This window comes from Trachurus trachurus (genome assembly GCF_905171665.1).
Source record: "Trachurus trachurus genome assembly, chromosome: 4".
Lineage (NCBI taxonomy): Eukaryota > Metazoa > Chordata > Actinopteri > Carangiformes > Carangidae > Trachurus > Trachurus trachurus.
In genome coordinates, this window is record NC_139898.1 from 9,848,512 (window position 1) to 9,872,005 (window position 23,494).

The 23,494-nt window shown below is 44.4% G+C and overlaps 1 protein-coding gene across 1 annotated transcript; it reads left to right on the forward strand.

The window, feature by feature from the left end:
- The first annotated feature begins 60 nt into the window (after window positions 1-60).
- On the forward strand, window positions 61-23,081 carry btbd8 (BTB domain containing 8). The gene is made up of 18 exons (XM_083969775.1): window positions 61-163; window positions 949-1,067; window positions 3,539-3,718; window positions 5,231-5,355; window positions 8,197-8,314; window positions 9,892-9,981; window positions 11,751-11,831; window positions 11,932-12,028; window positions 12,471-12,559; window positions 13,710-13,812; window positions 14,291-14,473; window positions 14,563-14,733; window positions 16,415-16,544; window positions 17,475-17,536; window positions 18,111-18,633; window positions 19,571-19,658; window positions 20,985-21,097; window positions 21,190-23,081. Exons 2-18 carry the CDS (start codon window positions 964-966, stop codon window positions 23,058-23,060), a joined length of 4,128 nt encoding a protein of 1,375 aa, XP_083825901.1. The 5' UTR covers window positions 61-163; window positions 949-963; the 3' UTR covers window positions 23,061-23,081.
- The last annotated feature ends 413 nt before the right edge of the window (window positions 23,082-23,494 follow it).

Sequence of the window (23,494 nt, forward strand, 5' to 3'; positions counted from 1 at the left end):
GTGGTGAACAGCGTGCAGCAGTGATGTCAACAACAACGGTCAGTGGGTCGGCATTGAGTAAATGAAAATAGTCTACTAATGCTTGTTTACGAGCCTCATAATAACAGACATTTAACGACTGAAATTAACGGCACCAGGCCCTCGTGTCGTCAGGCTTTTTAAGGTGCGAGAAGATAAACTACTACTGATGGTCGGTCCGGTTAGCTAGCGCTAGCATGCTAGACGCAGAAAACGAGAGTGATAATCTTAAAGCACGGACCGTGTCACCTGAAAAAGAGCAGATAAATATGTCAGCATCAGGATGTTTTCTCTGTGTTCGTGTGTGTGGAAGGGAGAGTTTCGCTGAGCTTATTTTATTTGATAAATTGCTGAAGAGAGACTAAATGAAACTTAACGGGAAATCAAGAACAGCTGATTTTGCTAGCAGGGGAGTTTTCTCCTGGAGGCTAACAAAGGTTGGTCTTCAGCTGGATGTAGTTTTACTTGCATGGTTAATCCATTTTCATGGTCATGTAACAGCTTGTGAAATTGTGGTAATGTCGCGGTCATCTCTTTTGCGTGGCCAGTGATTTTGTTTAAACTGGTGAAACAGCGCCCCTCTGGGTTGCAATGGCAAGTGAACGTTAGTTAGTTTGTGTGGACGGTGTTGGTCATTACAACAGAGGAAAATGTCAAACCAGGTTATGATGACAGAATATTATAATAATTTTAAAAAGCCTAAAAGCTAGCCATTTGTTGCGTGTTGTATTGTAGCACCGCGTAACAGTACATGAAACATGAAAGTACCATCGAGGACATTTGTCACAATTTGAGTATGTTGTTGGGCGACCTGTCTCATTTAGCTTCCACAGCATGTTTCCACTGCATGACATTTGATGTTATCTTGTCCTGTTATAGAGGTGTGCAACACATTCATAGACTGAAGTCTCTGTCTTGTCCCTGTCTCAGACCACATAATCAACCATGATTACCACTGAGGCCGCGAGAGAGTTCCAGGCCAAAGAGCGCAGATACAAAGAGCAGTTGAGGAGATGTTTATCATCTGCTTTGTCTGCAGACCTTAACAGGTAAGACACGTGACAGTACACCGTTAAACTGCAAAGGCATGTGAAAAATTGTCCATTACACATATGATTGAGACCCATGTTTTATGGTTTTCTCACTGCATTAAAGCAATGGAGGGCTCTCAAGTGGGGGAGAAAAAAAACTCTTGCTGCGTCTGTCATTTGTTTCAAGGCTGGCTTGCTGTCATCCAGTCAGCAGCCAGGTCTCCATCCAAACAAGTTACATTTTTTTGTTTTGTGAACTGATTTTCATCACCTGCAATGCTCCAGTCAAATGCCATTAATCCACTGCAGGAGAAGAACTGTGGCAAACAGTTCAGAAAACATGATGGAAGTGTATGTTTTTTTTAAATTCAGGAAATAATTTGAAAAATGTTACAATGAATCATCGATCCATAAAGTGCAGCGGAAGCTTTGGTCAATGTGTAGGTCACATGCTTTATTTATGTCATTAGTTATTCCACAAGTCTATCTGCATCGCCACGTTTTGGCACATCAACCTTCAACCTTAGTTAAGTGTTAATCATTGTGACAATGTTGTATTGTCCAAACACATATCAGAACTGAATTTTCCTTTGAAGCATTTATAGGGCTTCTTAACGTAAAAATTGTGACAAGGAGCACTGTACCTTGAACCTTTGTGTCTCTGAGGAGAACTTTTTCAAAGTCGACAAAAATAGACCAGTCTTCAGGTTTATTGAAGTGTGTCCCTTAAGACTTCAGAGTTTAACAGACAGCCTCATACAAACCATAGACACTGAGTTTAAAGATTCACTCTGTAGTGATAAACAAAGCACTCTCAGATAGCACAATAGGAAATCCATCTTTGATCTTTACTAGGAATGCAAAAATAAACATATCTTGGCCTCTACCACTCGATTTGCACATTCTTTCTCATATCTCTCTCCTTGAATCCCCAACTGTATGGAGGACGTACAGTGCTAAAATCTTAAAACTGCTGCTCAGAGTTTCCCTTTCCCTCCTCCATTTAGTTTTAACTTTCTTAACTATCTTGACCTTCCATTTATCCTTTTTTTTGTCAACTACTCTTTCCATGGTCAGTGATGTACTTTCACTCGTGTCAAAGTGTACGTATATAGGGTTTACATTAAAGCTCCCCACACCTCATAAAGACAATCAATACATATTTTAGTTTATAGAACATGATAGAGGTCGACAGATAAATAGGTTTGGCCAGGTAATCTACACCGATAGAAATAATTGTGATTGGCAGAAGTATCAGCTCTGCTCTGATACTCAGCCAGTCCACAGTCAAGCTGAATCATCTTGTTGCACCAGATCTCCACATAGACGCTAAGGGCTTTAGGGCAACACTAGTGTGTATCTGAGATGATTTATATTCAAACAGGGCTTGATGTTAAGACTTACTCGCAAGGAGGTGGAGCTTTCACCCCTGAGCTGTCTGGATCATTGACTTATAAAATGAATAATCTACTATCGGCTTCCTCCTGCTCCAAAACTAACATTATATCAGGGTTTAAAAGTTCAGTCAGACCTGCAAACCTCTACATATGATTACTGCTTAATCCTGTTGAATAGACTTATGGGGTGTTGTTGCTCTGAAGGCAACAAACACATACTTTCAGCAACAAGCATGGCCTGCCAGGCCGGTTAAATAACAGGTCTTGGCATTTAATGATTTTAGTGTCAGCGATGACATTCACCTAGTTCAGTACTATACAGATAAGAGCTGTTGTCATATGGCCACATAAGGGTTGGAGTTTATGCCTTGTTTTTGAGAAGTACAATAGTTCACTAAGTGGTAAAAGGAGATAGAGCTGCGGGGGAAGAAATTATACAATATCAAAGTAAAATCCTGCTATTCATCACAGATTTACTCTTAGAAAAAAAACTCACAAATATATTCAATATAGATGTACAAGAATAGCCAAGCCGAGGTTTTTCCTCACACGACAGGATCAGTAGATTTTATCATATAAAACAGAGCGGAGCTGCAATACATTCCCTAGTGAGTGGACGGTGGCTCACGTGTGTGTGAGCAGTTCACTGGGTTTGGGTCTCCTTGTTGCCTTCAGGCGCCCTCATCAGAGGGATACAGAAATGGACACAGCACCAGGCAGCATTTGAACTCCCACTGCCCAACTGGCCTTGAGCTGAGTCATTTCTGGGTCACCCAGATCAGTCACTGAGGCAGGATGGGAGAAAATGATGGGGTGGAATAAACGGCCCGCCTCAGGACCGCACTCACTGTGTGATTTGTGAAGTGGAGAAATAGGCCATCAGATTAATCTTTGAATCTCACAGGTTTGTTAAGAGTCTTCACATTTCTGTCTTAGCAACTTGGCGTCAGTCTGGTGTTGTCTTTTTTCCTGTCAGTTGTGATTTACACGCTCTGATTGGTTGAACGCCCTTTTTCATTTCTTTACTCCATAATTTTCGAGGGATTTTTGAGGGAGTTGCCTACGATAAAGTGTCATAATGTGTCTCCTCAGGTTGCTGCAGGAGGAGCTGGAAGCTGATGTGTCTCTGTGTGCGGCCTCAGGCTCACTCCGAGCACACAGGGCTGTGCTGTTGGCCAGAGCACCTCATGTCTTCCAGAGACAATCGCACAAAGACCCCACCGTCATTCATCTGCCTGGCTTTCAGCTGTCTGGGCTGAAAGATTTGCTCAGGTAGGCAGCGAGTTCAAGTGACACAGCATAAGGCGTCTGCATCCGCTTTCCATGTTAGGAGACATCTTCTATCCCTCCTTCAATGTGTTGCAGTTTCAGTGTCTCTCTGACAGGGGGCGCCAAGCACAACCTCTTGAATCTGCAGCTTGTTTGTCTCGAGGAACACTGCAAGTGCTGCATCCGTTAAATAATGAATAGCACATCACATTTTTATTTGCTGTCAAGGCTTTACGGTTTGGTCTCTAGGAGAGCACACGTCTTTGATCCACTGATTTGTGGCTTTGTCTCATTAACAAATTATAATTAGCACCAGCAGTCAACCTATTTTAGCTACACGACTGCTGGTTCAGAAAGTTTGTTTTTGTAGCTCCCTTTAACACATGGAAACTGTGACATTACTGGGTTCAGTTATCCAGATGAGGCAGAGCTTCTTAGCATTAACAAGTCTCTCATTAGAAATAGATCCAGATTTAAGAAAGGGTTTGCATTAAAAATGAAAAACTCAAATTTTCCGGCTTAGTTCAGTGATTCAAGATTATACTGGTTCAAACCCACTGTTCCTTTATGTGAGAGAAACCACTGAGGAAGTTTGTGGCTGAGAGGATATCGTTTCAGATTTGATAAAGTTGCCAATATGTCTCCTGAGGTTTGCAACCAGTACTAAAATTAGGCCTTTTTTTTTTGCATTCTTTTTTTTTTTTAGCAACATCTCAAAAATCACACATGCATCACCAGTAGTTTGTATATTTTTGGGCATGTGTGATATAGCAGGAGCAGAAAGACGACATAGGTTGAAGGAGCAATGGTGAATACAGGCAAAAGGCCCTGAGTGGATTCAAGTCACCATAACTGTTGTGGTTGCATTGTGATATTTAATTTTTGCCTAAAAACAAACAGCCAAATGAACATATTTACATTGAACATTGTTGCATGTTCAGACAGGCATGTGAGTTTTGTTTTAAGGTCATCTCTAGTCCACCATGCTGTCAATTGTAATTTCAGTACATGGTTTCACAGACACTTTAGTTGTTTTTACGGCCACCCCCTCCAGGCTGCCTCCCCCCAGACCTGATCTGAGCACAAACTGTCTGGAAGGAGACACAGCACTCGCTGGATGGATTACATCACCCAGCTGCTTTGGCAGCTTTTGGCATCTCTTGTTTCATGAAGAAGCTGCTGGGAAAATGATGTTTGGGTTGCTCTGCTCAGGCTTTTGCCTCTTTAACAATGAGCATGGCAAAAATTCAAATATGGACATATACAAAGTGAGAAGCAACGCACGCTGGCAGAACAGGCCACAGTGCTACAGCACGTTGCAATGGGAGTTGGGGTAGAAGTGCAATAACAGGCAGAGAAATGTTATAAGGTTGCCAGTCACTTTATAAAATGCTCAGCTGTAAAAACTGTTACAGGCTCCGGTGTCAGTGAAGTCACAGTGCATCAAATGAGATTGTAATTTAACAAGGTGTGAAAAGCCTAGTTTTAATTAACCTTTAGAGTCTCTCCCTGCAGGCGGGTGTACACAGCAGACCAGAGCATGCGCTCCATGGAAATCATCCCAGACGCAGAGGGTTTCCTGCCAGAAGGAAATCTGTCTGTTCCCGACCAGGCGGATCTTCAAAGTTCCACTGACTCAGGTAAACAGACTGACACGCTTCTCTGTGGAGGGTTTACTCCTGGTCTGTCCAGCTGCCTTCCTCCCTTCTCCTCACATCATGTTATCTCAGCCATAATCCACTTAAGGGCTAAGCGCATTTGGATCCCTGGTGTTGTTACTGCTAATCGTAGATTGGCCATACTATGGATAATTCAGAAATTTAGCTCTGCTTTGACAAACTTTTTTTTTTCTGTATTTACAGTATTTTTAGTTAAGTTATGTAATTACTTTTCACTCACACAAATAACCAGATTTTGTGGCAAGAAAAAGGGTGCTAACGAAGCCAAATGCACTGAGCTCAAGACAACACTCTTTTGTCTTTATTAAATACGCCGACCTGTTAACAGTGCTTCGGACTGAATGTGTGTTTTACAATTAAAGGTAGGGTTGGAGATTCTGGAAAAACGGTTCTATCAGGCCACATTTTGAAAACACACAAGTCAAAAGTCCCAGCCCCTTTCCCCAGACTTCTCTCTGAAGCCACGTCTTCACCTTTCCGTGGATGTGGGTGAAGACACCCAACGTGCATTCCCAGAGCTACACTGCCACCCATCAGATTGGAGTGTGGCTTTTCCGCGGATGTAGGTGAAGACTCTGATCGCGCACGCGAGAGGAGGGAGAGGGGAAGAGAGACGGCAGCTTGATTGGGCGTAGGCAGAACCAGACATGAAGGCATCTGATTGGTTTTTCCTTTTCGGAGCGGAAAGCATGGATTGGTCAGGAGTTTTGTCAGTCCTGCAGCTGCCACGGAGGTCTGATTATTTTCGTTCCTTTTTCTGAATCTATAATGTATTGACTACTCTCAGGATAGAAGGACCATTTCACCCAGTGTAACAAAAAGTGTTTCTGAACATGATTACCAACCATAACTTAAATATATATCATGGTATAATTTGAAGCATAAATGATATCGATATAGATCACAGTATATTCATTCATTTCAAGATTTTTATATCAATGTTAAAAGTAGCCTATGGTATGACAACTACAGTGATCTTGTATTACTGGGATATATTCCACATAGTACAGAGGTAAACATTTAGGATGCAAAAATACAGTAGGCATCCTTTTGCTTACTTCACATTCCAACACGTGCTGTGGGCACCTATGGGCAATTTTGAGTCTCCAGTCAACCTACCGTGCACGTCTTTGGACTGTAGGAGGAAAGAGGAGAATGACCCACACAGACACAGGGAGAACAAGCAAACTCCACACAGAGGCCAGAGACCCGGCTCTACTTCCTGTGCGGTGACAGTGCTAACTGCTGCCCCCTCTGTGTGCCATCATATTAACGAGCGTGTGATATTTTACAGACAGCTCATAATCTAGCAGCGGCGGTGCACCGATACGACCGCCGCATTACTGCCTGTGCTCATATCACTGCTTCTTTAGAGCTTATCTGCAGGGTCACACTGTGTATTACAGCCATTTTTGCATATTTAGTTTGATTATGATTATCTTTAATATTATTGAACTGGAACATAGATGTTTAGATGAAGTTTATGATTTAATTGACTGTTTGATTATTCATTGTGATTATTGTGATGAGCCACCTCCCAGGAAATGGGGACACAAAAGGGGAGAGTGGGACAGGTGTCTCAGATGAGACAGAGGAGAGCCACAATGTTTTCAGACAGCTCTCATTTGTCGTTTTACTTTTCTTTTAGTAATCGTAAAGTTGTCGTACGTTGTGTGTGGACACAGCAAACCGGACACGAATAAAACGCTGTTTGTGATTCAAGAGATGCAGTGATTGTTTTTTATTGGAGCGCGTCACAACAACAGCGAACCCCTGAACAAAGGACGGTGGCTGGAAGCCGGTTAAAATGCTCCCACACTGTGATATTAAAATCCATACTGAAACACAAATTCACACCGCTGTGCTTTTGTTACTGTGTTTATACTGCCCCCTCTCAACAGTGCTGTTGTAAAAAGTCAACCCTTGGTTGTAATATGTGGTCAGACCTGCCATTACAGCAATAACCTCAAGGGAACTGCAGATCAGACCTACATATGTTCTAATGTTCAACAACAAACACTCAGGATGTCTGCGATGAGTGCTGGGGCTCGCCCCGGGTCATGTCTGGGTCTGGGCTCTGACCGCTCCTGTCTCCACTCCAGCAGGCACACTCTCTTTGTTTGAAGTCATTCTGTGGTACATTTTACCACCACTAACTTAGTTAAATGCCTGATTTTTTTTGTCCCAACAATATCTTTATTTACTTCCCCACATATTAACATATAACATACATACAACCACTGGGACTCAATGCTCCTGCCCCTTACCATGCAGAACACATGTCCACCCAACCACGACCAAGACGCAACAACAAAACAGCAACATAAGTAAATAAATATTAATAACTGGAGAATACATATGCAATAAAATAATAATGCAAATACAAATAATACATAAGTAAAAGGGGGGGGATAAAAAAATAGAAATGAATTGTACCCAGCTCATACTCACAAGTATGCACTACACTACATCTTCAAATGAACTGCAGAGGGCTACTTCTGGGTCGTCCCCAGGTGTTTCCACTACACGAGACAAGTCTTTATTTGCAAGAAAATCTCTAAAGGGGCCCCAGATCTGATTTTTTTTTTAAATTATTATTAATTAAAACATGGAAAAGAACAATTCATGAGTGATTTAATGTGATTTGAATCATAAAAGAATGTGTTTGTTCATGATTTGTTCACAACATACGTAGAGATCTGACCATGTTTGAAGTCAAATGTGTGAGTCCGAAGGGTTTGTGTATTTTTTTTGTCTTGTCTCAGACGACTCTAAGCTTCTCTCCACCTTCCTTTGGTCCAGATGCTGTTGTTGTGGAGCCGGCTTCTGGCCTCGGAGCCGACTTGCTGAATCTGTATCAGAGGGGAGAGCAGTGTGACATCACCATCCAAGTAGCGGAGCAGGTCTTCTCCTGCCACAGGTACAGTAGAGCCATTTATGGTGGAGTCTCAGCTGCTTGTATCAGTAAAAACCTGTTTTCTTTAGTTTGTTTTTTAAATTCTCTTCAAAGTGTCATCCTAGGTAGCAGCAGACGCGGTGACAGCATGTTCACTTCAGTACATCACATCCACATTAACCAGATGTAAAACAACACAGAGGTTGCAAATCTGCTATTGACTCAAGCCAGTGTGGAGCAGCGGTGGTGGTGGGTGGTCAATCAGTGATGCAGAGGTAGTAGTAGCCGCAGCTGGTTACCATGGAGACAGGTTTCTCCCAGCTCGTGCTCATGGGAGCAGCCCAGCAGCTAAATCTTGTCTGAGAGAAGAAGCTGGGCTATTTTTTTTTTTCTCGGCTCCTCTGCAGCAGTGATGTGTTTGACAGTACAGTGTTAGCTGCTGCAGTTCCCGCCCAGCACTGATGCACCACAACTCTGCTTCACTGTCGATCTCATGGCCAGAATGCATGCATAGAGTAGCTAACACATAGAGGAAACCCCTTAAACAATATTTACATTTAGAATATCGCTCAAGAAGTAGGACCATGGAGTAAAATGCCTTCATATCTGTCATATTCTGTACATTTCGTTTGAAGTTATCCAAACTAAATTTGACAGACGTGCTATTCTACAATGTTGAGAGAACACATCCATCTTGATGATTTGTGGAATAGAACTGAGAGATGTTTGGGAAAGCATTTGACAGAGGTAGATAGGAAGTCTACTGAGAAATGAGAGCCTTAAAGATGGATATGTACTGTTGAACTTTCATCTATATTATTTTCAGTGCAGGTAATGTATATAAATTACAGCGATGCATCTGTGATTTGACAGTGTGAATGCTAGATAAAGATGAATGGTAAACAGGAACAAGCCTAAGCGGATGCATCCATGTACAGGAAGATAAAAAAAAACTAAACAAGGTTTTCTCTGTGGTCCAAGGGGAAGCATTGGCCGGCTCACATTGAGCTGCGACCTTTGGTTGGTGTATTTGTTGGGAACTACCGGCATTTGTAGCAGAATATTAATCCACATTTGGATTAATACCACTCACATTTTCTGAATATTTGTGGCAGCAGGACAGTGTGTGTGGGACTGAGTCCCAAAAAAAAAATATGAGTGGCGACTTTCATAGTAATGATGGAATATATCATCCAGTGCAACAATGTGGGTCAATGATGGGCTTTTAATAGTTTTTTGGAAAACAATGGAGGTCTGTGGCACAGCCGAATAAGATTACAGGCTTTACACACAAACAATAACATTGTCATTAGGATCATTTTATTGCCAGAATATCACCAGACTTGTGCTTTAATATATCTTATTAAGTGCCCCAAACATCGTCTTGGATTTGTATTTCCATATCACTGACAGTACCAATCAGTCCATGGAGAATAAAAACGTGATCCTCAGAGACTAGAGAACATAAACATAATAATCTTTTGTCTTCCCGCTTGTCATTTGAAAGCCACTTAAGTACACACAGCCCTCGACAGATGATGTGAAATATTAAAACAGTGGGTGGATCTGACATGCGACTGCCTGCTTTATTGGGTTTCTAGGGCAATCCTGTGCGCACGATCTCAGTACTTCCGAGCCATGCTGAGCGGGAGCTGGATGGAGAGCTCCAGACAGTGCATCACTCTGCAAGGGTAAGACCAATGCATCAGTATCATCCAGCAGCAGATTTACAGGGATCAGCAATACCCCAGGTCTAACAATCCTGTATTACAACAGTACAGAATACAGCTGAATTACTGCATATATTGCATTAAATATTCATGGCCTGCAACAGAGGTGGCTGTGTGCAGTATGAAGTTTCACTTCCCATACAAACACACACACACACACACACACGCTTTGGCACCCACTGCTCGTGGAATCTCAAATCCCTCACTCAGATGTCTAACAAACCAGGAGGCACATAAATGTCTACTCATCCCCTGCCTGCTGAAGAGCCCCCACCCCCCCCACTACCACCCGCAGTCTCCTTTCAGAGCAAATGAAGCCCATTTTTTTTTCCTCCGGGGAGAAGAGATGTGTCACTCGCCTGGGTTTTACTGATCTGAGGGTAACGGGGGAAGACGAGGCTGTCAAACCCACGCTGACGTGCGCGCGGGGGGGGGACCTGTGAAGTGGCCCTCAGGCTGCAGTCACGTGGACTTGGTGCTGCGTGATACATGGATTTTATTTACAGCAATATGAGTGGTGTTTCCAGCCCTTACAGAAAATATACAATATAGATTATTAATAATAATAATAATGATAATAATAACTTTATTTGTATAGCGCTTTTCATACATGGCTGTGCAACTCAAAGTGCTTTACATTAAGAGACAGAGGAGAGAGGAAGAGAGAGTAGAAGAATAAAGAAAAAAAGAGCATAAATAAAATAGAAGCATGAGAATAAACAATCATGTTTAATCATGGGGGGTAGGGTATTCCAGAGCTTGGGTCCGTAGACAGCAAAGGCTGCTTCTCCAGTTAGTTTGTGGTTTGCTTTGGGGACGACAGCCAGATGTTGCGGATCTCAGAGGTCTTTGTGGTTGGTAAGGGGTTAGGAGCTCGGTTAGGTATGATGGTGCCATTCCATTTAAGGCCTTGTAGATTAATAGGAGGACTTTAAAGTCAATTAAGTCACAAGCACCGTTTGTCTGGCTTCACATTAACAATATTAAAGGGATATTTCAACATTTGGGCAAATTCGCCTATTGCCACAAATCCACGATCCCTATACGTAGTCATAAGCAAGGTTCATTACCTTTTATTATCAGTGCATGTTGTTTTGGTGCTCAGCGAACACAATGGAGGTGAATGGTACAACCTCCCCTGTCCCTCAAAACTCATGAAATATACAATCCAACAACTCCAAAACGCTCTCGGGGAGAAGTTGTGACCTGCACATTCACCACGCTATGAGATAATAATGTAACATTATGAGACGGAGTTGTCAGGGTTCCCTACCTGGAAAATGGTTGACTGAGTTTTCATCGCACACAAGCTCAACCATAGGCCTCTGCAAGCATAATTAAATGATCACGAGTGGCTTTTCTAAGGGTCAGCAGGTAGATCACAGACAAACTTGGCTCTCAGGGTGACTGCATGGCGGCTGCCGGCCGTCCTGGACTACCGGCCATTCTGTGATTCTCCAGATCACACAGATGGCCAGTCCGCCCCTGATCCTATACTACCATGAGTGTGAGAACACAGAGAGATGATGCGCTTGCGAAATAAATTTAAGGCAGCATCAGGTGCACCATTGCAACCTAGAAAAATTATCAGTCGCCCCCAGTCGATCAATTTGGTCGCACTCTGGAGCCCTGCAAAATGTTGATCTATCCCTTTAAGTTGTGAGAGGAGACACTTCTGCACATTAACCTGTAAAATACGGATTGTAAATGGAATGTATTCACCTTTTCAGTTTAGGGCCAGAAGAGATGGAGATCCTGCTGCAGTACATGTATGGTGCCATTGTAGATCTACCTGCTGGAGCCAGCGCCAGGTACCTTGTCTGTGTGTGAATACATGTACACCTTGTCCAGAATGAGAATGCAGTCCTTGAAAAACAAACTGACCTGCATTGGGTGTCTCACCTCCCACAGTCAGGTGGTGCTGGCAGCGGACATGTTGGGTTTGGAGGGGCTAAAGGACGTAGTGGAGATGGTTCTGACTCGAGACTACTGCCGCTTCTTCCCCAAGGTCAGTCCCGCAGAAATAAATCTAGTGAATGCCTTCGTGGATGATGGATATAGAGGGCTTGAAAGAAACTGCGACTCTTTTCTGTCATGTCTGTTTGATATATCAGGTTTGTGTTTGAAGCATCACACAGTGAAAAAACAGCACATAAAGTCTTTGTAAATCTGTCCTTAAGTGTCAATATTGCACCAGAAACCAACAAATCCCTGTGTTACTCCTTTTGCTTTACGCTTTGTTGATTTTGTACTCTGCCTGCATGCACAGTGTCAACAGTGATGATGTTTTATTCCTCTCAAACGTTCCCTTTACATCCCTCTCTCACAGGACCATGTGCTAGTTAGCAAGTCCCTTTACGAGGCCCTGCACCTCACAGGTCACTCAGTGGATCAAATCACTTTGTGAATATAAATTGTTTGCATTGTTTGTCTTTTCTTCATGATTTCAGCCAGTTGATGGAGTCCAGAGAACCGTTCTCGAGTGCCTGTCCCTCACACACGCCATAGGCCTTCAAAACCTCCACATGCTCTGCAAGAGGTGAGAAATTTGCATTTCTATATCTGCTGTCATTTAACACGACTCCCACTCTTTGAAATCCTGGAAAGGTTACGGCGCAAAAAAGCTCATTAATTTAAAAAGGTGAATATTTAGAAACATAATTACATTCTAATTAACGGTCCTTGAGAATTTACTTCAAAAATTACCTGTGTGATTAAAAAAAATAAAATTGCAATGTTTTCCAACCTGTCGCCTCTCTTGTCACATTAGCATCTTGTTACTAGGCAACCAGCACGTGGGTTCATGCTTGCATGAAAGCATGTGTGAAGTGGCTAAAGGTTAGGGTTAAAATGCAGATAGCTTTAATGCAATTCTGAACACTGCACATTTGAGTAAAACGTGATCAATATTTACACTTCAGGAAGGACAAAAGAATTTATGGAAGGCAGGGTTAGGGTCATTTCTTCAATCAAGGTTAAGGAATTTCTCGCTGCGTAGTGAAAGATATTCATAGACATAAGTGCGTTGCATTGCAGTGCTCTGAGACGCTTGATTGTGCTCTTGTATCAGAATTAAGTAGAAATCTATATTCTGCATGTGTTGGCAGTTTAGTATTCTGCGCACCTTTCATCACATTCCTTTTAATTCATGTATGCGCACACACACACACACAATATCTATCGCTTTGAGTCCTCTTGTAGCTGGTACCACTGCAAGCTCTCTCTGCTCTCACTCACTGCAGTGAGCTGGCAAGAAGTGTGTGAATGTAGGTCAGGGGGAGAGGATGTGGTGAGTGAGGCTGTGAGATGGTTCTGGTTTGAAGTGGGGAGTGTGAGGTGGTGGGTGGTGGGGGGGGGGGGGGGGGGGGGGGGGGGGGGTGTGGCGTTGCCATGTTGTCTCCGTTGAGTTTGATGAGTCACGCGAGTGTGACGGTGAACCGAGCGGCGCAGCCCTGTGCAGCGGTGCGTTACTGACCTTCTCATCCCTACTCGTTGTGTTGTTCCCTCAAGCAAAGCTCTGCTGACCGCTGCGTGAAGCCTCAGAGGGCTGAGTGTCCTCAAGGTTAAACTGCAGAGACATAGAAAAAGGGGCTGCCAGCCAGGGTTTTGTCTGACTAGTGAAAAACAGTCTAATTGCCCAGAAATGGAACTGTCCTGTTACTCGACGACGTGTGTGTCTGTATTCTCAGGTGGGTTTCTGAACACTTTGTGAAGACGTGGTGCGAGAGAAACTTTTCCCTCTTGTCCCCCGAGCTGCAAAGGGCCTGTCTAAATGCTGTCACTGAGACAATGGTGAGTTCTTCAGCCGCACTGTGCACTCACATAATTACACAATTATCATCAACCCGTTCTGCAGTGTTTTTCCACAGGAAGGAAATTCAGCCATGATCTAATCAAAGATGACCTTTTATTGAATTCACAGTTATTAAAGACAGGCTAATTTAGGAGTATGATGTGCGGTGCAGACAGATGGGGAGGGATTCAGGCTTATAATTGATAATGAGTCCAGAGTCTGTCTTTCATCGCTGCAGAAGAGGTGGCGTTCATTCTGTGAGTAAAGCAAGACAAATGTAGTGTTGTTGTCCCCTGGCAAGCACTGGGGGTTCAGAGCTGGCCAAGAGCTATTATACAATTTGGGGAATCCCTCCTCTGACCAACAGGTGCCAGGCAGGAATAGCAGTGTGTTTCACGAGGGACTGTGTGTAATATGACTTTTAATTTGTGTTCTCACTAAGATAAGTGTCTGTAGCTGATAGATGTTTCCATTCAGACCGTGCAGAACGCAGTGACCATGCTCTGTGGCACCGAGCAGTTGCTTGGCAGTCTCCCAGAAGTCAAGTGGGCTCAACAGGTGAGAAGTCTCGCGACGGAGTTACAGGAGGAGAGCCTGCGCGTCATCGTCCAGCACCTTCCCAGAGTCACGCTGACGCAGGCCTTCCACGAGCTCCGCAGGGTAAGGCCTGTGTGTCCGCTGTGCCGACGACGCGTTCTCCGTCCGCATGCGTTTGCGTTGGGGTTCTAAAGTGTCTGACTCGGTTGCAGAGAGAAGAGTTTACCCGAGAGCCCACGCTGTTGAAGAAGCTGTGTTCAGCCATCAGGGAGAGGGTGACCGTGGACAACTGCTGTGAGCTCTTCGCTGCTGTGAACTATCTGTGCGGAGACGACGTGGAGGAGGACTCTCTACTGGAGCTGAGGAGGGAAAAACAAGAGGAGGTGAAATGGATTACAGACCAGCACTGACCATTTTGACTATGGCTCTGTTCTGACCTGGTATTAACATGAATCTCAAGTGGTGCGATCACAAGTGGTCAGCTCTAAGCACATCACCTCACAGCTGGCTTACAGATGTGTCTTCACATGCGTCTCGAGCGATAATATGTGTTTGGATCTCAGTTCCTTGCTTTATATGCAAATAAACAGGTAAGAGTTGTCTCTTTTAGCTAATCCAGCTGTGACAGACAGGTGTTTGTGGTGGCTGATGTGTTCTCAGTGCATCTAAGGTGCATTCACACCTGAACTAAGAGCAGACCACTTCTGATTGGATCACATTAGACAAAGGATAATAACAATCTGTAAGAGGGCATTTTACAGTATGTAGTTAATCAAAAAGTAGATTTTCTATTCATTATGTCATGCAAGTTGCATCCAGGTACCGAAAAAACAACTGAGCCAGGTGGTTCTTGATCTGCCATTAAGAAAACGTTCACTGTTTCAGCTGCATCTCAGTCTTACTAACTAACTTGGACTCAGTTGAATTGTCAGAAGGGAAAATATAGAAAGTTGACATCGAGTTCTCATTTTCAATGAATGCTCAAATGCAGATATTTATTTGGGAGCTTTAACAGAGGAAACAGAGAGAGAAAGGTGCTGTACAGCCTGACTTAACTACAAGTGGGAGTGCAGCTTTGAATGTCTGTTAGAAATCTTTGCTCTCCGTCAGATGGCTTCTTTGCGTGACTTCCCTAGAAATCTTTACTTACATGAGATGTACTTCACTCTGGGTGCAGGGTAGCATACAGTAAACTCCACGTGAGCCATACTGGTGCTCTGAGTAATGTGTAACTTCATTATGACGGACAGGGGCACTGTAATGTATTTTTAGTTCATCCTCATTGTAAATACTCATTCGCGCCAGATCTACATCTGAAAATAGGCCCCTTGTGAGTCCACTGTTTGAGTATTTTTTGTAAAAACATACAGGACCTCGCAGTTTAAAGATGTAATTAAGCCTTTAAAATTGAAAGTGACACTTATTTTAGTATCAACAAATGGGTGCATCTAGGCTGGAAAAATTAGGAAGTATAGAAAGCCAGACTTATAAACTGTTTCGGTGTCTTCGTAGTTTTATCCCTAAAATATCTCGGTTGAGGGAATACAGACTAAGCAGAATCAATTGTGTGAACAGGCGTGCTAAGCCTGTGAGCTGACTTCCAGGAGAAAGTGACCTGGCTGCACGAGTTAAAGCGCATAACCTTTGTAAATACTGTACTGTATGGCAGAATGGATTAGGCTGAGGGAGACTGTGACGTGTGCTAGTGGCCTTCACTAATCTGGCTGTGCATCTGCTGGTGAGGGGCGTGTGCGGTTCGTGCGGCGAAGGGAGGTCGACGGCTCCTCCCTACCTTCCAGCCCTGTTTTTATAAGCAGGCGTGGAAACAGGAGTATGGGCATCGGCTGCTGACATCACTGACTTCGCTCAAGGGAGCTCAAGTGGATTCTGCAACAGCGGCAGAGGGGGAGGGAGGGAGGGACAGAGAGCGGGAGGGAGGGAGGGGAATTTGTTGCCATGGTGAAAGGTCCTTCAAGCAGCTGCTGATTCGCCTGTGCTGTAGCGCACCCCTTTCCATTCTTCTCCTCTCCCTCTCTCTCTCTCTCTCCTCTGTGCTCGCGCCAGCCGTTCAGACAAGAGATTTGTACGCTACGTGGTCGGCTGTGGACCTTCCTGCTTCAGACCTTTTACGCGGTCCGCCACACGCAGGGATGGGAGACTCTGTCGTCCAAACACAGAGAGAGGATACTGGCAGGTAAGGAAGGATATTTTTATGCTCTCTCTTCCCAGTCACACACAGGATATTTTGCTCTGCAGTGTCTGTGTGTGGATGTATATGTGGAGTTTTTTTTTTTTCTCCCCCCTAACCCAGCCTAGCGTAGAAGCTGTAGCTCTGCATCATTAGAGGTGAACCAAAGCCCAAGGAACATATGCTGTTGGCTGATTTAACGCTTTAATGGCTTCTCTCTGCCAACTCATTTATTGTTTGGTCAGTGCTGCTCTGGCACAATTTAGCTCGATTGTTTGTTTTTTCTCAAACTGTCCTGGGCTAACGGGGTAAATGCGCCATGCTTGTTTTTAATGGGTGGAAGTGAAAGGATGGATTTATACCTCTGAGCATCCTCACATGATTAGAAGCATCCGTAAAAAAACAAATAATACGCTGCTTCCTCACTGTTGGGGTGAGTAATGTGTTGAAATGCACCGCATGAATAATTTATTCAGCTGGTATCGGTCTGTGCCTATTGCTGGTCCATTTCTTGTCAGTGTAATCGGATTCCAGGTCTCGTATGCAGACATAACAAATGCACTTTTGAAAATTGAATTAATTTTCCTGCCTATTTTTGTTCATGTATGACAAAGCATTAATCCCTGAAATTGTTTATACTTTATACTTATAGAAATGATTTTGCTTTGTTTGAGGTAGTGTTTACCAGACATGGCCGACTTGTCAGTCCATTGATTTAATGTCTGTGTCCTTATGGTCAAAGAGTAAACACAGGGTGTGGAAACAGGGATTTGTGAATGAAAAGAATGGCTCCTCTAGCTCAGATAATGACGGACCTGAGCAGCAAAAAACTGGTGCGGCCCCTTTTTTATGCTCCGATGTAAATAATCAGTTTTACAGGCGAGATTCAAATTGACTAATTTGTCATTTATCTTGCTTTTTATTTTGTTTTCACAGAAGCCATTGATAAAGGAGACAATAGGAGACTTGGCAAAAAGCCAGTGTTCACAAGCTCACAGGTAATACGATTCAACAATTTGGCCTGTTATTTAAAGTTGTCTTTTTGGATCAGAACCGTGAAACCATTCAGTTTTATTTGTTATTCAGAACTTGAATTAAACTTTTACTGTGCTGATGCTGTGAACTTGCATGTTTCAGCTGGGAGAAATCCATGTAAGTTTGTGTAATCCCTGTCAGTGATTACAGGTCATGGCCAGCAGATGCCATATGTCATAAATGCCGCACCCTTGCAGCAAAGAGATACGGTATGAAATGAACAGCAGGGCCTCTCTAAACAGATGTATAGCTAAGATAAGCCTAGCTGGGGTGATCCAGATAGGGATTGCCAACATGTGAGGCATGAGCGACTGAGAGCAGTGGAGCTGCTACTGATCTCTCAGGAAGTGGTTTGATAGAATCAGAACAGGAGCTTTGCCTCTTTAGCGTTTTTTGTGCTGGATCTAAGATAAAATTACAGATGTAATTGTTTCATTGTTTGACGGGAAAAGACAATACAGGTTGTCTGATTTATTAAATCAACTCAGATTATTTGCTGATTATTATGAAAGTAATATGGTCATTTTTTTCTCACAGCAAAGGGCTGTAAAATGCCCTTCATCTGCACCTGAGAGTCCTCCTGTGCAAAGGACCCAGAGGGTGTCTGAACACACAACTTCTTCCTCTCGAAGTGCAACATCAGCCATGAAGTCTGATGGACTGGGGACAGCTAACAAACCAGGAGATGGTCAGACCTCAAAGGCAAAAAACGTGAAGAAGCCAGGAGATCGCAGTGTCGCCGCAAAAGGAAAGACGGCCTCAGCTGCCGCACCAGTCGTCAATGGCACTGGGACTGCGGGGGCCCGACGTGACGTAGCCAGTGCCAATGGTCTCAGAAGCTCTCATGGGGCTAAAGACCAAGAAAAGAAGCCAAACCCAGGTGCAAGGCCTAAAACCTCCCCCCCTAGCTGCACGTCTACAAGGCAAACAGTGGCGACAAAGGCTCAGAAGAGCGCCGCTGGCACCACCCAAGCTCAGCCCTTCGCCTCTTCCACATCAGGCAACACTTCGCCAGAGAACGGTGCCAGCAGCCCTCGCAATGACACCCACTCTATTCCAGGTTTACACCCTTTATTGACTTCTTTACATTTCCTCGCCGATGCCAATTACAATGTAGTAGATCACTGCAGCCAAGTGTCTGCAAGTCAACCCAGGACATACTGTAGCTGAAAATTTGGAAGGACCTGCAGACTAGATTCAAGGTTCAACGCTTTATTGCCCCACCAACATGATTGATGAATAAGCTCACTTAAATGTCACACACTAATTAATATGATGAATCTTGTGTTGTGGCCAAGAGGGATTTTTTTTGGAAGACAAGGGAAGTGCCACTTCCCAATGTTGATCATTCAGGAAACAAAGCACATTAGGCCGTCCTCGACAGCCTGCTGGCATCAAACTAACGACAGAGGTCATAGCTCTATACAGCTGTCACACGAGGGGGGTGTGACCGATTGCTTTGAACCTCAGTGGTGTGGTTTGTTTTGGGGAGGTCGAGTAATCCCATCTCATAGCAGTGTTCACGGCTTAAGTGGGCCTCAGCTGTCTGTCCTGCTGGTACAAGCGCAGCATGGATCCCTGTACCCCACCCTTAAAGAGACTTGGTCTGTGATGTGAGCTCATACACAGTGCAGTAACCTGTGACCTTAAAAAGGGTGGGGAGCTTTGATTCTTTACGAACAGAATGACAGAATTGGTTTAACTATACACTATTAGGGATTGAAAAATGCCTTGTCATTCGATAATACGTTTCAATATCTGAGGAATATATGTGTAAATGTACTGTTGTTGTCCCCTGGCAAGCACTGGGGGTTCAGAGCTGGCCAAGAGATATTATACAAATTGAGCCAATACGAACATAGCATGCTTGGGCCAAGATCTAATAATGCTTGTATATGCTTATATATGCTTTTCTTAAAAATTTGTTCCTTAATGCATCTGTTTGTGCTCAATGCTCCGTGCTGAGTTATACATTTGGTTCATGTTCTGTGTTTTAGGTGCAAAGCCCAAACACCAGGCTAAGGCAGTGACCAAGTCCCCACTGGCCAAACCCTCTCAAAAATCAGATGCAGCAAAAACCAGCAGGTGAGCTCTTTGTGTCATTGTGTCTGTTCCCACTGTAACATTTTAAGGGATTAATCTGTACGCCTGTCAATTTCCCCTTGGACGTTCTCTGAAGATGGAGCCACGTTACGTTCCATCCTATCGCTGAACGCCAGAGAAATATGTAACTCTAACTGAATTGTGGGAGGTTCAGCAATTCTGCCAGCTGTTTGGTTGAAATATATCTGATCCAGAACATTATGAACTCTGTTTTTCTTACCACTCTAAATCTGTCTGCTATTCGGAGAGTATAATAGAACAGCTGATTTTTTACAGTTTCTGTTGTCTGACCAAACTGTTAAATGTATTTAAATTCTGGTTACAGCACCTCCACTGAAATAAGAGAATCAGTTGAGCCACCCCAGCACCATAAGAGAGAGCTTAAAGCATCCAACAAAACAAATATATATAAGACTGTATGTTCAGTAATATAACTGGAGGGAAGATTAGAGGGATCCTGCAGCACACTGTCACCTAGTTGTGTTTTTTAGGCCACAGGCTGACAGGAGGATAAAAGCAGCTGTGTAGAATTTTCTGACAAGCCTCTTATCTGTCCTTCAAAGATTTTAAAAATACCCGTTTCACAATCAGCATCATCCAAACTCCATCTGCCCTGCCAGCCTATTAATATTTTCACCAGACTCCCTGGAAAGCAGCTATGTGAGTTAGCCAATAAACAGCTGACAGCCTAATAAATCCTGTCTTGGTTGCATCTTCGCACTGAAACATACTATACATAACAGTTCATCAATTCAGTATACAAATTTTATTGTCCTGAATTTATGTACTACTCCAGTCTACTGAGGTGAACTGTTAAATTCAAAATGTAGATTTGCTGGGAGGGGCGTTGGCAGTGAACTCACCTCTAGCATAAATTTAGGTCATAAGGCTAATCATTTGTACATGATGTTTTTTAAAAACATAACTTATATCATCAATGAGTGTGTCCGAGGTTGATGAATCTCAAACTGTCAAAAGATGCTTTCTTTTTTTTGTTTTTCTGAGGTCAGATCCAGTAAAAAACAGGGAAGAATATCCTTTACAAAGACACCAGCGACAACTTGAAATTCTTTGCATTGGTAATCAGCCCATGTCTCAGAGTCTTGTCCTTGACAAAATGGGAGAAAAAACTTTGCTGCCCCCAACTGGTGTTAAATATTAATTCATGATTTACTCCACCCTCAGCTCCTCATAAATATTTTTATGATGATGTGAGCATGAGGTATTAATTAGTCAGGATGTTGTCGTAAAAACATTTGTGGATACAGTGTTGTTTATGGCTCCATCCTTCTCTTTCACCAATCACAGTCCTACCAGTAAATCAAGTGGCAAAGTCAAGACAGGTGCAGCTGAGAAAGCGCCTACTGCAGGGACAGCAGCAAGAACAGACACCAAAGGAAGAGGCACACCAGACCATCATGGTGAGATGTTGAAAGTCCTCCTGGTTCAAATGTCTGTGTCTGTGTACTCTGGCAAAGTCTTACTGTCGTGCTCTGCTCTGTCTTTGATTCAGCCTCCAAGCATGGGTCCTCTGTGAAAAAGCCAGCGTCACCCAGGAAAGAAGACGGCAAGGAAGGGTTGAAATCCTCCACAGCACACAAAGCAGGCAGTGAGACTCCTAAAAAGATCACAAAACCTGCTTCAGCTACTGGATCTTCAACTAAGCCCAGTGCTAAACCAGCAAAACCAACCTCCTCAGCCCCCTCCAAACAATCCTCAGTTGTAGCTGCCAAGTCCTCACCAAAGCCAAAAAGTGCTACTGAACTACCTACTGAGAAAGCGTCACCCAAGTCGGGAGGAGCGTCCAAAACCTCTAGTGCTGCTGCCACCAAGAAATCTGGATCTAAAGGAAAAGAGGCAGCGAATTCAGACTGTAAAACTGTCCCAGCTGAAAACACTGGTCATGTGGCAGTGGATAAAGATAGTATAGAGCTAGTAGCCCCAGACCAGCCTGCAGCACACACTACACAGTCGACAACACAGCCTGGAAACACTAATGGTGGAGGAGAGGAGACCAGTGTTACACCGGCAGCTAACAACGTCCCTCGTGTTAAATCTGCTAACGCTTGCAAACAGACTGAAGGGAGCAAAGCCAAACAATCCCCAAGCGGTGTCATCCCTGCTCGCACCAGCGCGGGGCAAGTTCACGACGTGGGCTCGCCAAACTCCCAGAGAGACACCGAACCCCCCATAGAGACCCCCTGCAGCGTGGGAAGCACTCACACCCCCTTGGAGGACTCCTGGAGCGGTATCCACCATCAAGTCAGCCCAGAATCTGAGACCGGCAGCACGCACACCACCTCCTCCGACGACATCAAGCCCCGCTCAGAGGACTACGACGCGGGGGGCTCGCAGGACGACGACTGCTCCAACGACAGAGGCGTCTCCAAGTGCGGCACCATGCGCTGTCACGACTTTTTGGGTCGCAGCAGCAGCGACACGAGCACCCCGGAAGAATTAAAGATGTACGAAAGTGGGGCCGGGTTGAGGGTGGAGGTGCGGCTGCGTGGGAGAGAAGCGGAGACGACCAGCGAGGAGGAGGGAGTAAGACGACGCCCCCGTTCCTGGTTGCAAAGAGACGAGGTCCACGTAGAGGAGGATCACTCGGAGATCGAGGCCACCGTCACCGTGAAAAGTGTCCCCGACCACCAGCTGTTCTCCTCCGAGGAGGAAGAGGAGGACGACAACGAAGAGGAGACGGAGGACGAGAGGTCAGAAGTTGAGGTGATTCCAGGCCAGGCTCCACCGCCACCGACTGAGCCCTCGCCACACTACCAGGGGATTGTCAACCTCGCGTTTGACGACGACGGCGTGGACCAGGAGAATGACCAGCCCGACTACCAGCAGACATCTAACTTCCGTCGGTCAGTGTTACTGTCTGTTGACGAGTGTGAGGAGCTGGGCTCGGAGGAAGGTGGCGTCCAGACCCCACCTCAACAGCCCGACGATGTCGCGACTCCCTGCGACGTCTTCGAGTCTGACCCCAAGGCTCCTCTGTCCGACTGCGACCAACAGAACCACCTGCCCTGCCGTCTTGAAGATGAAGGCGTGAAGCACAAAAAACACGAGGACGAACATGAAGAAAAATCCTCTGTATTCCTGACGGAGATCCAGGAGCCCGTGCTGGAGGAGAGTAATCACATTCAGGAGGATGGGATGAAGTCCAGCCTCTCCGCCGTGGACGCTGACCTCAGAGACCTCCCCCCTCAGGAGCGCCCATGCCACCTGGATCTGCGGCACACCGAACAATACAACGGAGGGCTGCGCAAAGCTCACACCAATGCCTCAGAAAGCAAGAAAGCTGATTTACATCTAGACTTAAATGAGCCTCTGACAGGGGACTCTCCTGTACATGCTGCACAGTCTCCAGCAGGTAATGTATAATCTACGGATGATTCCTAGACCCCAAATCTAAACCCATCTTATCTCCCCAAACTCCAGTAGTGAAGGTATAGTATTCCCCTGCAAGATTCATTTACCTCTGCTCTGACTCCTAGACCTTACCTATGCCCAACATATACCCATCCCTCCTTCAGAAAAAGGATATTATTGAGTGTACTAGTTTAGTAACTAGTTATAAATACATGTTCAAATTCAAATAAATTAGTGGTCATCATATTTCCATAGTTGAACGCTTCCTCCCATCTCAACCCATGGATTGTGTAGCTGTTGTAAATTTGAATTTGCAACGTCAATATCCTTTTCAAAGATGGAGATTGGCTTCATCAAAACAACTAATCTAAACTGTAAGGTTTAAACAACTGAACTACCTTTAGACAGGCATTTAGGCCTTGGTAACTCAGTTTACACAAAAAAAA